The sequence below is a fragment of the Bolinopsis microptera genome, chromosome 1, assembly GCF_026151205.1.
Source record: "Bolinopsis microptera isolate Bmic1 chromosome 1, MBARI_Bmic_1.0, whole genome shotgun sequence".
NCBI lineage: Eukaryota > Metazoa > Ctenophora > Tentaculata > Lobata > Bolinopsidae > Bolinopsis > Bolinopsis microptera.
In genome coordinates this window covers 25,173,512-25,189,225 of record NC_087072.1, presented here as the reverse complement: position 1 = coordinate 25,189,225, position 15,714 = coordinate 25,173,512, and the positions used below count along the sequence as shown (strand labels likewise).

At 38.8% G+C, this 15,714-nt stretch overlaps 2 protein-coding genes across 5 annotated transcripts; both read right to left on the bottom strand.

The window, feature by feature from the left end:
• Positions 1-3,039: 3,039 nt before the first annotated feature.
• On the bottom strand, positions 3,040-11,222 carry LOC134825945 (dnaJ homolog subfamily C member 7-like). 4 transcript variants are annotated; one of them, XM_063838151.1, is made up of 10 exons: positions 11,108-11,222; positions 6,760-6,979; positions 6,213-6,404; positions 5,744-5,862; positions 5,526-5,595; positions 4,863-4,946; positions 4,518-4,709; positions 3,990-4,334; positions 3,664-3,760; positions 3,040-3,460 (listed from the first exon to the last, which is right to left on the bottom strand). In XM_063838151.1, the coding sequence occupies exons 1-10, from the start codon at positions 11,191-11,193 to the stop codon at positions 3,324-3,326; spliced, it is 1,542 nt and encodes a 513-aa protein (XP_063694221.1). In that variant the 5' UTR covers positions 11,194-11,222; the 3' UTR covers positions 3,040-3,323. The 4 variants fall into 4 exon arrangements, with proteins under 4 accessions (XP_063694221.1, XP_063694223.1, XP_063694222.1 ...); XM_063838153.1 differs by having other exon boundaries at positions 3,578-3,760; positions 11,108-11,210; XM_063838152.1 differs by lacking the exon at positions 11,108-11,222 and adding an exon at positions 7,593-7,701 and having other exon boundaries at positions 3,578-3,760.
• A 1,441-nt stretch (positions 11,223-12,663) lies between these two features.
• Positions 12,664-15,473, bottom strand: LOC134810987 (pituitary tumor-transforming gene 1 protein-interacting protein-like). The gene is made up of 5 exons (XM_063817688.1): positions 15,335-15,473; positions 14,982-15,087; positions 14,059-14,242; positions 13,829-13,875; positions 12,664-13,634 (listed from the first exon to the last, which is right to left on the bottom strand). Exons 1-5 carry the CDS (start codon positions 15,467-15,469, stop codon positions 13,597-13,599), a joined length of 510 nt encoding a protein of 169 aa, XP_063673758.1. The 5' UTR covers positions 15,470-15,473; the 3' UTR covers positions 12,664-13,596.
• Between the last annotated feature and the right edge of the window lie 241 nt (positions 15,474-15,714).

Sequence of the window (15,714 nt, the reverse complement as noted above, 5' to 3'; positions counted from 1 at the left end):
CGATTCATGAAGTTTTAAAAAAGTTACTAGCTGCAATGCCAAATGCGCGCTAATGCAATTTTAATAATCCATTTGCATTAACAATGCCCAGGAAACCTTACTGGCCAGGGCATAACTTCAAAAGTAAAAGAGCTGGAGACTTCCGGTTTTTTTGCGAAATGTTTTTGCGAAATGTTCGCCGCGCGTGCTAAATCACTCTACAGTCGATTTTCGAAATTGTTCTAAAAGGGCCCCCGAAAGTTGAAACTAACAACTAACTTCAATCCATGTATTTTTGGACGCTGATACCGAATCACCCCCATGACATAGGGTTTAAAAATGCTCCCCTGACGAGATATTGGCGAAAAACTGTCTCGATCACGTGATATGATCGTATAAGCAATAAGGAAGTTAGTCTAATTTCTCGTTAGGGTTTTGGTTACAGTTACAGTTTGGAGGACTTCGCCGCTTCGACGCGCCGCTTCGACGCGCCGCTTCGACGCGCCGCGCGAACTAGCATTCTTGCTTCCGTCGTCGATCGTTGCTCTGCGAAGCAGAGCAACGATCTCGACGGATTGACATCGACCATCGTCAATCAAAGTTACAGCATATGCTTTTGTTAAGGATTGGGTTAGGGTTAGGGTTGGGATCAGATTAATTCGAAGTAACCAATTAGGGCTATTAAATGCCGAACACTTAACGAACACTAGTGACGTTAAGTGAGACCGTGAGCACCACTTCTTGCCAATTTGCTTTTGAACTACGGCCCAATCATGAAGTTAAACAATTCAAGTTGTGTTTTAACGGCAAAATACAGCGAATTCTAGCCCTTAAAAGTTGTAGGTTTGGAAGATCAATACGGCTGCTTTAATTCTTAAAAGTCTTAAGTTAGAACGGCCAAAACACCCTATTCGGCGTCAGCCAGCTACACCCAGGAACCCTGACCGGATGGGGCTTAACTTTGAAAGTAAAAGAGTTGGAGACTTCCGGTTTTTTGTAACATGTTCCTCTTTTAAAAGTAACGTTACCTCTCCAGGAGGAAAATTCAAGACAACGTAATTGTTGAGTTATATCAAAATCTCCAGAAAAGTCCCCTTTCGGGCCGATCAAAAGTTTGCAACTTTAACTTTGCGGATTCCTGTGCTCTGGTTGGCTGAATTGTGTCACGTGGTAGCTGCCTGAACATTGGAATACGCCACGCGTGCAAATCATGCTTTTTGTCGCGCGCGAGGTCAAGCCGTCTGTTTAAATTAAACCAACTCTAGTACCACCACCAGCCGGTAACTTTTCATGGGAATATAGAGGGTTAGGGTTTCGAAAAGTCGTTCAGAACCAGCTAGAGAACGGGTTGAAAAAGTCACGTGACAGCCGAGTGTAGAGTGATTTATCATCATCCGGGTCACGACTTGACCATTGTTAATGGTCTGGCCCGGCGCGCGCTACTTCGTAGCACTTCCATCGGGCCATTTCGAGAAGAAAGCGGCGCGCGCTACTTCGAAGAAATTTAGACGAGTAACATCTAATCCGTCAAGGTCACGACTCACGACGTGATACAGGGTTGTGGTTATAGATAGCTTCAGGATTATGGTTAGGGCTTATGTAAAACTTTTTTTGGTTTTGTTCGGCAACAAAACCATAAAAACCAAAGTCACATGATAATTTTTGGGCAAGCGAATTAGTAATAGCCTATAAACCTACAATGTTTCGATCACGTGATCAACTTCTTGATAGGGTCAGGGTTTTAACAGACACTAGAGTAATTGTACTAGTAGTATAGGGTTCGGGTCAGAGTTTTAAATTGCCCGTCAGAACTATCTAGAGAACGTGTTAAACTTAGTCACGTAAGGCCAAGGGAGCGTTCACATATGACATCGCAGCAAGATTTTTGCCAATTTAACCCCTCCCCCCCCCCAGTGATGTCTTAACCCCCTTACTGAAAGTGAATACAGAATACATACCGGATACCGAAATGCTGACGGGGGTGTAAGCAGGGAAATTTAGTGTAACTGATTATAAACAGTTGGCCAACAGAGTTCAGTTCACCGAAGTACTAATATTAAAGAAACTAGCGAAGTCTTATTGTTAATAAAATTGATCTGAATTCTGAAACAACAATTTTTGCCAAAATTCACGTATTTTTGCTGACGTCAGCAAGGCTCAGACCCCCTCCCCCGTCAGCATTTCCAAACCCCACCCCTCCCCCTCGGCTGCTGATGTCATATGTGAACGCTCCCTTACTCCCTAATATATCCCTAATAGTCCAGTGAAGAGTGTATCATAACCCCAATAGTTTGACAGGTTCACGGCAAATTTCCAAACTTTTTAAAGTTTTAAAGCACTATTTGAATATAAAGTACCCAGGAGTCATCTCCAACAAAAACTTGTATAAACGCTGCAATGCTGAACCATTGTCAGAAAAAGTGGCCCGTAGTCGGTGGAGAATGTTAGGACATGTTTTGCGGGGTCCTTTTGAAGGACCAGCGTTTTCTTCCCTCATTTTTGCCATCAATACACTGGACTCACCAGGGAGAAGAGGAAGACCCCAAAGCAATCTATTCTCGCTGATTGTGCATGATTTATGTAAAAGAAATATTTATTTGAATAATATCTTTGACCTGCATTATCTCCGTAATTTAGCGTATGACAAGAGATATTGGCGGGAATTGCAATGAAGTTTTTGATTTTTAGTTTTCATTTTAGGGAAAGATTAGACTTGGGCGTTGTTTTTTTAACTATCCCTTGTTTAGAACTTTGATTTAATTTTAAAGTGGCAATACTGACGACTAATAGGGCCGGAAATGGAAATAAGTTGCAGATTCAGCATGCTAAAGCAGATTGCAGGTTGACAATTCTCAAACGACTTTTTCAAACAGATTAAACCAGAACCTGAATATCGAACAGAGATTGGTAATTACTGATCAAATCAAACCGCACTCTTTACAAAAAGTACCTCTAAATCCGAGAAAATCGACGATCTGAGCCTGTAAAAATAAACTCTAGAAATATTTTATTAGCAACTGCTCTTTAGCTCCTAAGGCTAATCCTATTTTAGAAAAACAAAATTTTTCAAAACAATTTGAATGTATCTATTTTAAAACTTTAAGCTTCTCGTTTAATAAGATTATGATGTGGTAAACATGCCTTGTCTGAAATTTCCTTCAAATCTAGAGTGTCCTAAAATACATTAACAAAAGGGGTCACTAGTCTCTCAGATAAAAACTCCTCGAAAAATGGAGGTTTAATTCGGGAGTTGATTATAAGCAGTAGATGGTGTTCCACGTTGTTTGGTAGCGCAGAGAACAGGCCTTATCACGATACATCAACTAGTGGAGGTCCCGGAGGTTTTATCCGAATGAAAAGGTAAAACCAGGGTCAGCCCCTCGTGCTCCGTGGGGGAAACCACCATTAAAGAACTGTTGATGAGGGCCACCACCCCCTGCACCCCCGAAGAAGGTCTGGAATATCTGCGTAGGGTCCACGTCTGCAAAGAGAGTATTGAGCTTCGATTAAGGTAATGTATGAAAAAAGACTAAATTATTACGCATTGACAATTAAATTGAGAAAGCAAATCCTTAACGAGAAAAGTATGTGTGCTTACCGTGGATCAGTGGATGTTTTAGGTTTATACTGAGAAAGGAAATCCTTGATGAGGAAATCCTTGATGAAAACAGTATGAATGCTTACCGTGGTGCATGCCACCCATAGGGTCATCAAGATCTTCTCCATTATCGTACCTTAGTTTCTTTTTAGGATCTGATAACACTGCATATGCTTCTCCCACCTAGAGATAAAGAACACAGCTAGGAGTTGAGGACTTATGTCAGCTTACAACTAATTCTCAAGCTTTCTTTCATAGATAAGATTAAAAAAGCCAGAAATAAAAAATATCTGCATCTTAATAGTTCACAATTCAATGTTTATATCCGATAATGTTATCGATTGTTAAATTAGCCCATAAGATATATCAGAAAAATATATTAACATAAAATAATCAAAACAGAACCATTTACCTCTTTAAACTGCTTCTCAGCTGTAGCTTTCTCTTCCTCTGTACCATGACTGTGTCTATCTGGATGGTGTTTCAATGCTGCTTTTTTGTAAGCTTTCTTTATTTCGTCCATATTGGCTGATTTACTACAGGCCAGTATCTTGTAATAATCTTTCCTTTTAGACATCTTCAGTTTAATATTAGCGTCCCTGAGCCTCTGTTTAGACTCTCTACTGTGCTCCATTTTATGCATTTTCTCTGCATCCCTGACGGCATCTTCGTGTTGCTCAAGTTCTTGATAACACACTATCCGCCGAGCATACGCCTTAACGTACCCGTCGTCTAGTTTAATAGCAGCAGTACAAGCCTGGTGGTTTATTAAACATTACGTTTGCATTGGTACAATGTTTCTCGTATTAAGGGACACAATTATTTCTGAAGATTTAAACATTTTTATTCCTCGCTGCTTTTGATAGTCCTAAGATCGTCAGTGGAAAGGAAGGACCAACAGAAATAATCCTATCGTCTATATGCTCTAAATTAAACTCACCTTGACTGCCTCTTCATAGTTACGCAGTTTAATATAAACAGCTGCAATGTTGGCGTGTAATTTGGCGTTGGTAAGTTTATTGTTAGGGCATATCAACAAGGCTGCTCTGTATAACTTGAGCGCCTCCTCGTTTTTACCGCTAGTGAAGGCCGCGTTACCCTTTTGTTTGGTGCTCTCCAGCTCCTTTACTTCCTGACAAACAATGTTGTGTTACAAGAGCCGCGCAATTAGACTGTAGTTGAACAAACAGACCAGACTTCCGGGCTCCATACTTCGCAAGCTTTACCCGCTAAACACCTAAATACAAATATGGCGGATAATCAATTCGTTTGACACCGAACTTACTTTGACGGCAAGACGAGCTTTACCATGATCTGGGTCTACTCGTAAAACTTGCAGGAAATGCTGTCTGGCTTTGTCGAGATGATCCTAGGAGATGGTTTGTGTAAATGGGTGTTATTCCTAATAATAATATAACTAAGTCGATGGTAAACAAAACAAAAAAGTTGTTATAGCAGACAATTTTATCATCACAGACGTAGGCTGTTATAGCGACGTAGAGTGAATTCTATGATAATTGCAGCGCGATCGCTCGTGAGGCTTATGTGATGATGGCATACTTTCACTAGATACGAGGTGAAGACTGTGCGCGCCATGGCGTTGTTAGCAGCTTAAATGCGCGTCTTTTCATCTACTGTTTACTCTGCTGACTCGCCATGTGACCATTAGATGACATCACATTCGATATATCAGATGACCTCTCATAATAATTTAAGTGACGATAATGTGAACATCAACAATTTCGGGTTGAAGTCATCTTAAGCAACCGTGAAACATCAGTAATCCTTCATTAATTCATGAGGGAGTCAATTTAGGGTTTGGCTTTAGTTGAAGAATGAAATGCAAAGCCATCATGTCATTAGCAAGTCTATCTAGACTATAGTTAAAGTTAAGGAATGAAACGCAAACATATCTGCGATTCTTTAAGGAGTTTTCACGAGCACAAACCTGATAAAACAGACACAGTCCTTTAACATACAGTGCTCCAGCGTTCAGACTGTTTGCTCGCAACATTTCACTGAAAATATAATATACGTAAAGTTAACGACAAATTAAATCGCGTGAACAAGAGCATGTTAGATTGCCACTGAATATTGCATAAATTTCACAATAATTCGACAAAAGATGCGATTGAATAATAGCAAATCAATCAACTGTTATCATACTTTGACGCTTCTTGAGCTTCATTGTAGCGACCGAGTAACGCTAGACACTCCGCTCGTTTGGTCTTGTAGTTGACACAAGCGGGTGCCATTTCTAGCGCTCTATCCATCACGTAAACAACCTGGTGGAATATTAACGTAAAAAGGGGCTTAATTTATAAATTAACAAAACACTAAAACAATATTGTGATTCTCATGATGGTTTTAAGAATGCGAGCAATCTCTCATTATTCTAAAAATAGAACGTGTAAAGGTAAAATGGAAGGCAAAGTGAGTTATGGTAAGAAAACTAGTTCGATCAAGTGGCATATACATGTCTATATGAATATGATATAAGGAAGTAGTTCAGATATCAGGTGTTAGTTATCGAAGGCGTGTTTGGGTAAGGGTCTATGTTGAAGTTAGTTAACGAGCTAAACTTGGTTATTCAACATTTCCATTTAATAGAACAAGTCCTCATAAGCCGACTTACCCTCCTAAAGTCACTTTTGTTCATATCCTTGTCAGCATTTGCTTCCAGATCTCTTAGTCGGTTGATGTTAGTATTCTCGCTGGCATAAGATGTGCTGTTATTGGGGTCACGTGATTTGAGGTCTTGTAGAGCACGAGAAGCGGCTGTCAAGTTACCAAGTGCGATGTAGCACTTGATCATCCGTAATCCGCCCTGAAAGATAGAAAGAGAGGGTCAGGTGTGCTTGTTGTTTAGTGTGAGGTGACAGCTCGTGAGAAAAGGAGCAGACAGTCCGGCATCTCCAGACTGTCCACAAACTACAGTGGAAAACATCGGACTAGATTCTGTTGTGAATATCTGTCTAAAAACCACCCATCTGATCCTAAAATACCACCCAGTCGGACTCTAACTTTTAAATATCTTGATAATCGCTAGAAAACCCGCGAAAATACCAAGAGTTTCTTAAAATGATGCAAAGTGGTGAAATGTTGCATTGAGTAACCCTGGCCCTGCCACCCTACTATCCCTACTGCAGTAAATTAATCTCCTTTATAAAATAACTGCTCACCTTGAAAAAGTTAGGATCCATCTCGACTGACTTCACAGAATCTTCCAGTGCATTAGTGTAGTTGGATATCATCATGTAGGCAGCAGCTCTGTTACCGTAATAAGCGGCCTTATCTGGCAGTAGGTTTATAGCATTGGTATAAAACTTAATCGCTTTGAAGTAATCTTTCTGTTTGTAGAAATTATTTCCTGTGTTCTTTGCATCTTCAGCTTCTTTCTCACTGAAGGTATAGACTGATGTTAGCCCGATAGTGAAACAGAAACAGTAGTTTTAAGATTGTACTATTATATCGGTTATTAGGAGTCTAGGATCATTGTTAGTACAACATATTATAGGATATTATGCAACAAACAACATCAAATACCACATACAACAAATATCATAGGATTACATCAAACAACAGTAATTGTTGTGTATAACTTATAGTGTAACGACACTAATAACGACATACTTATAATGACATACATTAAGTGTGGTGACAGAGTGAGTAAACGCATATCATTATCTTTTTAGTATTGTGTGTCCGATATCTATAATTAGATATCATCTACTTCGACTATTATCCCAAAATTAACTCATGTACAAAATATGAGCTATTAGTATTAGCTAATATCATGAATCCGATTGTGGAATGTTATGATAAATGTTATATTTCTAATTATTGTTTCAATTTAATTGTTCTCCAAGTTAAATATCGCCTTTTAAATTATACGGTATTAAACAACTATTAAATTCTTATACTCAAATTCTCAACATTATATGCAAATTTTTCATTATATATATATTATATAACAATATTATCGTTACATATTCAAAAAAGCATAATTAACTACCTAACAGTTTGAAGTAACTTTGGGTCGATGTCAGCAGTATGATATGTTTTGTGTACCCCAGGAGCAACCTGGACCCTTACTACACCCATTCTTGGAACTATAACCGATATTATGTCATACACTTCAGAGAATACAGCACTATATCACTAGAACTCTATTACTTGCATAAATGTGACAAATGTTAAACTGTAGGCACTGTTCATCATCACACCAAGTCATGTGAAATGGCAATATTCCTCGAGTCGCTGACGGTATTAAACTGACAAAGTTGATTAAAAATGCGTTCAATGTTCATACATATTATACAGCTGCAATATATCGATCATTAAATGGTGCAAAACCACAAGTTTCAATCAAAGCAACAATCGATTTTAAGATTTACACTAAACGATGATATTGGGGAACAATAGTTCGAGATTTAAAATCATCACAAATTTGAGACAAAGGATCACGATTGAAAGAATGAATATGATTATTTCTGTGCTCAGCATGTTGTCCAGCTAAAAGTCAGTGAGGAGAACTGAATGCTTGTCATGTCAATAGAGCGCAGCAGCTTTCTGACACCATCCCGACACGTCACGTTTAATATAATATGTTTAACGGGCCAATAAAAACCAATACAACGGGTCATGTTTTCGCATGATTTAATGGAGACCACGAGCTATTGTCAGGAGAGACGTGTGCAGTGATAAGTAAATATTGTGCACTGGGAGGGACCAGTGATTACATCAGAAGTGAGGGGGCGCACTTGCCAGATAACAGGGGGGCGCACTTGCCAGATAACAGGGGGGCGCACTTGCCAGATAACAGGGGGGCGCACTTGCCAGATAACAGGGGGGCGCACTTGCCAGATAACATCAGAAGTGAGGGGGGCGCACTTGCCAGATAAGGGGGGCGCACTTGCCAGATAACAGGGGGGCGCACTTGCCAGATAACACCAGAAGTGAGGGGGCGCACTTGCCAGATAACATCAGAAGTGAGGGGGCGCACTTGCCAGATAACAGGGGGGCGCACTTGCCAGATAACAGGGGGGCGCACTTGCCAGAAGTGAGGGGGCGCACTTGCCAGATAACAGGGGGGCGCACTTGCCAGAAGTGAGGGGGCGCACTTGCCAGATAACAGGGGGGCGCACTTGCCAGATAAGGAGGGCGCACTTGCCAGATAACATCAGAAGTGAGGGGGCGCACTTGCCAGATAAGGGGGGCGCACTTGCCAGATAACAAGGGGGCGCACTTGCCAGATAACAAGGGGGCGCACTTGCCAGATAACAGGGGGGCGCACTTGCCAGATAACAGGAACTTCAGATCTTCTGTTCTGTGCTTGGTTGGAGCGCTTTAAAATGTTAAAACGTCATGCTCTCTCTCTCTCAAATGCTACCCGCAACGATCAATGGGAACATTATTCCAAATTTGGCAGCTTGCATGTGAATATTTTGGTGACTTTAAACGTCAACTTATTAACTTGGGGAATCGGAAATATGGAGAGCTCTAATATTTATTAACATTTTTATTTCAGCAGATCATTTTCAAGATCATGATTTTAACTGCAACCAGATCTAATCGTAAAGGTTACAAGTCTAGTTCAACAGAGATTTCCAAAGAACTATCTAATCAAATACATGGTGCAAAGAGAATTGTGCATTAGGTAAAGCCACCAAAACAACATTAGAAACCACTTAAGATAAACTTAATCGCAGACAAAAATATGTGGTTTTAAACATTAAACAAGATACGCTGAGAATGTTAAACAACTTTAATTAAGGGGCGGTGTTTACTCAAAGCTTGTTTTAGTGGTCATGTGAGAGGAAGAATGGATCAAAAATTTAAACTTGGAGAGTCAAGCTTATTATCAATCAATAGCTTTTTAGAACTTAACGAATCCATTGTATCAATTATTAATTAGTGATTAACCAATCAACAACGACTTGGGGAGATCCAACACAAATTATAGTAAAATTAATGTTTTATACATAAAGTGCGTGATAACGATTTTAAGAGGGGTGGTACGATGATGGTTAGGGGTCGTTCACATATATTACGTAATATTGCTGTCAGGGGGGGGGGGGGGGAGGGGGGTTGGGTCTTGATAACAGTTGATTACGGAGGGGGTAGGGGGTAAAAATTGCTTAAGTATTGGTTACGTAATATGTGAACGACCCCTTAGTTGCACTACACTATAAAGTTCAGTATGTTATTCAACATAGTGCAAGTTCAAACTCTTACAGACAACACACACAAACAAACCTATAGAGAGAAACCTACAAGTCTCGAGCCAGAGGTTTTTGAACTCCGACAAACACATAAACAAACAAAGACAAGCTATCTACAATCTACATGTTACGTGTAACAAACGAACAAACGGACAAACAAACGAACACACAAACCACCCACATGTCACATTGTTACGTGGAACAAACAAACGAACACACAAACCACCCACATGTCACATTGTTACGTGGAACAAACAAACGAACACACAAACCACCCACATGTCACATTGTCACGTGGAACAAACAAACGAACACACAAACCACCCACATGTCACATTGTTACGTGGAACAAACGAACGAACACACAAACCACCCACATGTCACATTGTTACGTGGAACAAACGAACGAACACACAAACCACCCACATGTCACATTGTCACGTGGAACAAACAAACGAACACACAAACCACCCACATGTCACATTGTCACGTGGAACAAACGAACGAACACACAAACCACACACATGTCACATTGTTACGTGGAACAAACGAACGAACACACAAACCACCCACATGTCACATTGTTACGTGGAACAAACAAACGAACACACAAACCACCCACATGTCACATTGTCACGTGGAACAAACGAACGAACACACAAACCACCCACATGTCACATTGTCACGTGGAACAAACAAACGAACACACAAACCACCCACATGTCACATTGTCACGTGGAACAAACGAACGAACACACAAACCACACACATGTCACATTGTTACGTGGAACAAACGAACGAACACACAAACCACCCACATGTCACATTGTTACGTGGAACAAACGAACGAACACACAAACCACCCACATGTCACATTGTTACGTGGAACAAACGAACGAACACACAAACCACCCACATGTCACATTGTCACGTGGAACAAACAAACGAACACACAAACCACCCACATGTCACATTGTCACGTGGAACAAACGAACGAACACACAAACCACACACATGTCACATTGTTACGTGGAACAAACGAACGAACACACAAACCACCCACATGTCACATTGTCACGTGGAACAAACAAAGTACAAACAAACCACCCACATGTCACATTGTTACGTGGAACAAACAAACGAACACACAAACCACCCACATGTCACATTGTCACGTGGAACAAACGAACGAACACACAAACCACCCACATGTCACATTGTCACGTGGAACAAACAAAGTACAAACAAACCACCCACATGTCACATTGTTACGTGGAACAAACAAACGAACACACAAACCACCCACATGTCACGTGGTGGGATCTCCTCAGTGTCCATGAAGTCCTCCTCCTCCAGGTCGCTCATGTTGCTCTGGGATCCGTTCTCTGACATGCCAAACAACTACAGCTATGGGAGAAGTCGGGTTAGGAATTATGGGAGGGTGGGTGGATAAACTCAGTTAACTTTTGACTTTATCCCAGATAATTAGATTTATCAGATAATCAGATTTCAGGAATGTTGTATTGTTGAAATAGTCAGATACTAACAGCTAACTGTATTCCGGTAAATCACGTTCTGTTATCCCCTGAAGTTTCCTAAACATGTTTGGGTCCAACTTGCGCCCTTTTTAATTTATCATTTATGGGATTATCGGAATAAATATTTTCGGAGTGAAACATCATTGTTCAGTTGCATATTTACAATAATTACTGACGTCTTAATTTCTTATAATCACGTAACATAAGCTTCTTTACCTGTTCTGGACAGAGCTTCGTTGTAGAAACGTGACAATAAAAAATTCTGAAATTAAAACTGCTACAAAGTTGCATTGGTAGCTGTATTTCCATCCACATTGAACTGCTAGGTCCTTATTCCACTAAACATAAGTTCATATTTTCAAACCAACACGGTACAACTTACCCATGCTAATTATATTTACTTTATATTACTTTCCCTAAGCTAGACATACAAAATATGAGCGCCATAAGAAAACAACAATGAAGTGGGGGAGCACCGACATCTAGACGGTTACTAATGAGCATTGTTGTTACTGAACAGGTGTCTAGACTTAACTCTTTTCACATATTCTTCTGCAACTTGGATAACTTTTTAATGGTTATAATAGTTGTTAATTAATGTGAGAACAAAGAATTTGATAGAACTTGTGACGGGTAAATAGTTAATTTAATAGTTATGCATTGCTGAGGGTTGCAAATGAACATGTAAAAACATTGTTCACCTCAATGGAAGAAGTTTGCGGTCAACAACATGAAATATGCCACTTAGGTAGCCTCTAAACTGTTTAGCACATGGTAGTAAAGGAAAAAAGGACAATATAAAATGCACCTGTTATGAAGTGTTATGTCTGATAGGATAATGGGAAAGTGTGACATTTCTTGTGCTTTATTTCTTTATAGGGCTACTAATTCTAGCTGAAGGTCAGTTTTTTCCGGAGCAGAGATTATTTTTATCTTAGCTCAATCATTGTTGGGGGAGGGGGTTTTATCGCTGTTATGGCTAGCAATAGAATTATCTATGCTTCTCATCCAGATTGACTGATAAAAACAAATTTTAAAACTTCTTTATACTGCGCAGGGAAAAATATATGTCGTTTGAATATTTTATCTAAACGTCACTCTGATTCTTTTCGAAGGTAGATGCTTCCCGTAATCCCGTATGTGACAAAATTATCGTAATTATAGACGGTTAAATGCTTACTTCAAGATTGACGGTATTTTGGGGTTGGTCGACATGTGCAAACTCGGTGTTAGGAATTGTTTAAAGGTTCAGAATGCTACACGTGCATCAAACACTTTACTTTTATATACGAATAGCATGCGACTCAGCAATAAGACAAACAGGTTTATTCTACAATCCATAATATATTTTATACCAAAATAATACTTAAATTGATAAAATACTACTACTTTTCTAATGAAACGTCCTCCATAAAAAATGAGTTTAAATAGCCACTTTGCAATTCTGCAGCTGAATCAAAAATCTGCATATTATAAAGTGCAGCAAATTAGTCAGGTTACACAGGTAGCAATTACTACGATGCTGTGCTTTTTTCTTAAATTATTTAAAAAACAGCAATTCAAAATTTAACATTAATTAGCAAACTAAAAATTTGTGAAATTATCAAGCTGAGTATAAAATTACTTTAATCATTCTTTGATAGAAAAATATTCTTCAACTAAAATCCTGGAATCGAAATAATTGATTCAATATTAGGTCAAGTTTTATTTGATTTACATCATAAATACACATTACAAACCTCAAATGTATTATTTACATTTTACCGTCCACAACGGTCAATATACACCATATTTTGTAATTTTCTGTTTTTCAATGATTGCATGGTCAATCTTCTACGACAAACTGGGCAGTTTTCTTTTCAACCAATTGTATAGATATGCATACATTGCGCCTTGCATATGAAAATATGCGGACGTACGTTTCTACCAACGGTCACTAACACTATTTAAAAAGGTTTATTGTTAATAAACTGCAGGAACGAATACTCACATGATCTTTCTAACATACTACTGAGTATGCTCTCAATAGCAAGCTCCTAAAATCGCGGTCTAAAAAGTTGATCTAAAGGCAAGGGTATGGTTGTAATAATGGTAGTAATGATGGTGGTAATTGTGGTCCATGATATACTGTTTGTACTCAGTCCCTCTGAGAGAATAGAACCAAAACTAAAGGAAATGTTCTGAATTCTGAAGTTAGGGATGTTATCTTGGTGTAACGGGGGATGCGTTTGGTAGTAATATCGAACCAGCTTCTAAGTTAGTCAAATTGCTGGTAGGCATTGTTCTTTTTCAAACCTGCAAAACAAACTGAATCAGCGAAACCAGCGTGAAATGTTCAACATGTTGAGAGCAATGGAAATGTAGTTTGTCCTAAAAAGATTCAACTTTATCATTATATAACAAATGCATAAGTACTATTCATTTCTATTTCATTTGCTTATGAGGTATAGTATGAGGTATAGTATGAGGTATAGTATGAGGTATAGTACCGTATTTCATCCTAATCGCATCGTGCTTCTCTTGTCGGTCAGCTCGGCTGAAAATATTTTATAACTTAGAATTTAACTTTGAACTAATTTTATACGTCAATCGAAAATGGACCACATTTGCAAAGTAATGGAGGACAGCAAAATCATAACTTTATAATATTATAGTCACAGAGCCTTGAAGATATAATACAATGGACTGTGTCCCATTAAACATAAACAACCAAACTAACCCGGCCTCATGTTTGTCAGAAATAGCGTCTCTCTGAGCTTGATACTCGTCTTCTTGTTTCCTCATCTTCTTAGCGCGTGCTTTGCGCCCGCGACAGCAGCAGCACCAAATCGTGCACCCAGTCACAAAGAGAATAACAAGTCCTGCAGCTATACCCACACCCACAATAACCATCTTGTGGTTAACTGCGGAATTTTGGGAATTATTTTCAAGGCTTTGGAATCACTGCTTTCATTAACTTTGTAAAGGTGTAATTAGTATTATCGATTATATGATCCTTGTGGCTTTGTGGTTAGGGTTGAGGTGATGGAGAAGGGGAATTGGATATTTTGGGGGACCTTTTATCATAATCCCACATCACATGGTGTGTCTTAAAGAGCTGCTGAATCTTAACTTATTCGTTATCAAATGTTATTTGTGCGATAGTAAAGCATTCAGAACTCTTAGATTAATAAAAGCGAACATCAGGAACGTTTCTGGCTGGTTTTAAACGTTTCCGTTATATTTGTATACTTTTATTAAGTGTTGCTATTTTTACAAAGCTTATTCATAGTGATATTTTTATTCAAATGTTCCTTTACGCTTTTACGATGACAGCACTTATTTAGATCGATATAAGCCATATTGTGTTTCCTCGTAATACTACTGATAGAAGGCCATCTATTATGAAGCGTCTCTTACACAGATACTGATTTTTATTATTTTATGACAGGTTCAGTATATTATAATCATACATTTAAGATGAAATAACAAGGCGCTTCAAAGAAATTGTGACAAGACGCAACTAATAATATTGATAAACATTATAAATGAATAAAGAATTGCTACGCTAACGTGTAAAGAACGGTTGGATCAGCCGCCAGTAGATTACACTTCAGATCAAGATGTATATTGAAGTTAATCATTCAGTAAGATTTAACTCACCCACGCAGTTGCTGGCGTAAAAGTTCTTGCCACAATTCGGAAGATTTGTGATGTCGGTAACTGGGTTGTAAGGGAGACACGTGCCCGTTTCTTTACACCAGGCACACTAAATTAAGGGGATATTTACTTGAAAATTTGGTGTTGTGGAGAAGATTGAACATTAAAAAAATTGATCTCAAGGCACCTGAAATTTCTCATTTGAAGTTGAACAAGTCGGCTTCAAGTTTATTTTTAATTATGGTATATCTTACTCTAGTACTGAAAACCTCTGTTATTCTTGCATTTTTAGTTATGTAATTCAATGAACATTAACCAAAAGTTGCTCGAATCTTCTTACGTCATTCTAGACTTACTTTCCCAGATCGAGTACCGTTGATGCAAGTTTTGCAAGATGATGTTGAATCTCCTAAACTGCAATCTACGTCTTCAGTCAGCACCTGCGTTATCAGCAGAGCTACCACAACACACAAGCTCTCCCGTAAAACCATTCTATAAATAAGGGCGTGGTTAAATTCCTTAGATTTCACGAATCTGTTAATTCTGAAAATATCGTAAAATAAGATTCTGGCGTGAAACAATAACGTTTGGTATTTCAAAGGTTCTATATTCTTAAGGTGACAAATCACGAACTGCTGCTACGGTAAAGAAACACTCCACGGCCTGGGTTCCATAACAATATGATGATATTATAATATATTCAAATAGCATTTATAATACATATATAAATAGCATT

Coding starts and splice junctions, on each gene's coding strand:
- LOC134825945 (XM_063838150.1), bottom strand. CDS start 7,681: ATGGGTGTAGTAAGGGTCCAGGTTGCTCCTGGGGTACACAAAACATAT. Junction 6,980..7,592: donor AAGTTACTTCAAACTGTTAG/GTAGTTAATTAT, acceptor CTATACCTTCAG/TGAGAAAGAAGCTGAAGATG. Junction 5,863..6,212: donor ACAAAAGTGACTTTAGGAGG/GTAAGTCGGCTT, acceptor ATATTCCACCAG/GTTGTTTACGTGATGGATAG.
- LOC134810987 (XM_063817688.1), bottom strand. CDS start 15,469: ATGGTTTTACGGGAGAGCTTGTGTGTTGTGGTAGCTCTGCTGATAACG. Junction 13,876..14,058: donor TCTGACAAACATGAGGCCGG/GTTAGTTTGGTT, acceptor AAATATTTTCAG/CCGAGCTGACCGACAAGAGA. Junction 13,635..13,828: donor TGCGATTAGGATGAAATACG/GTACTATACCTC, acceptor TTTGTTTTGCAG/GTTTGAAAAAGAACAATGCC.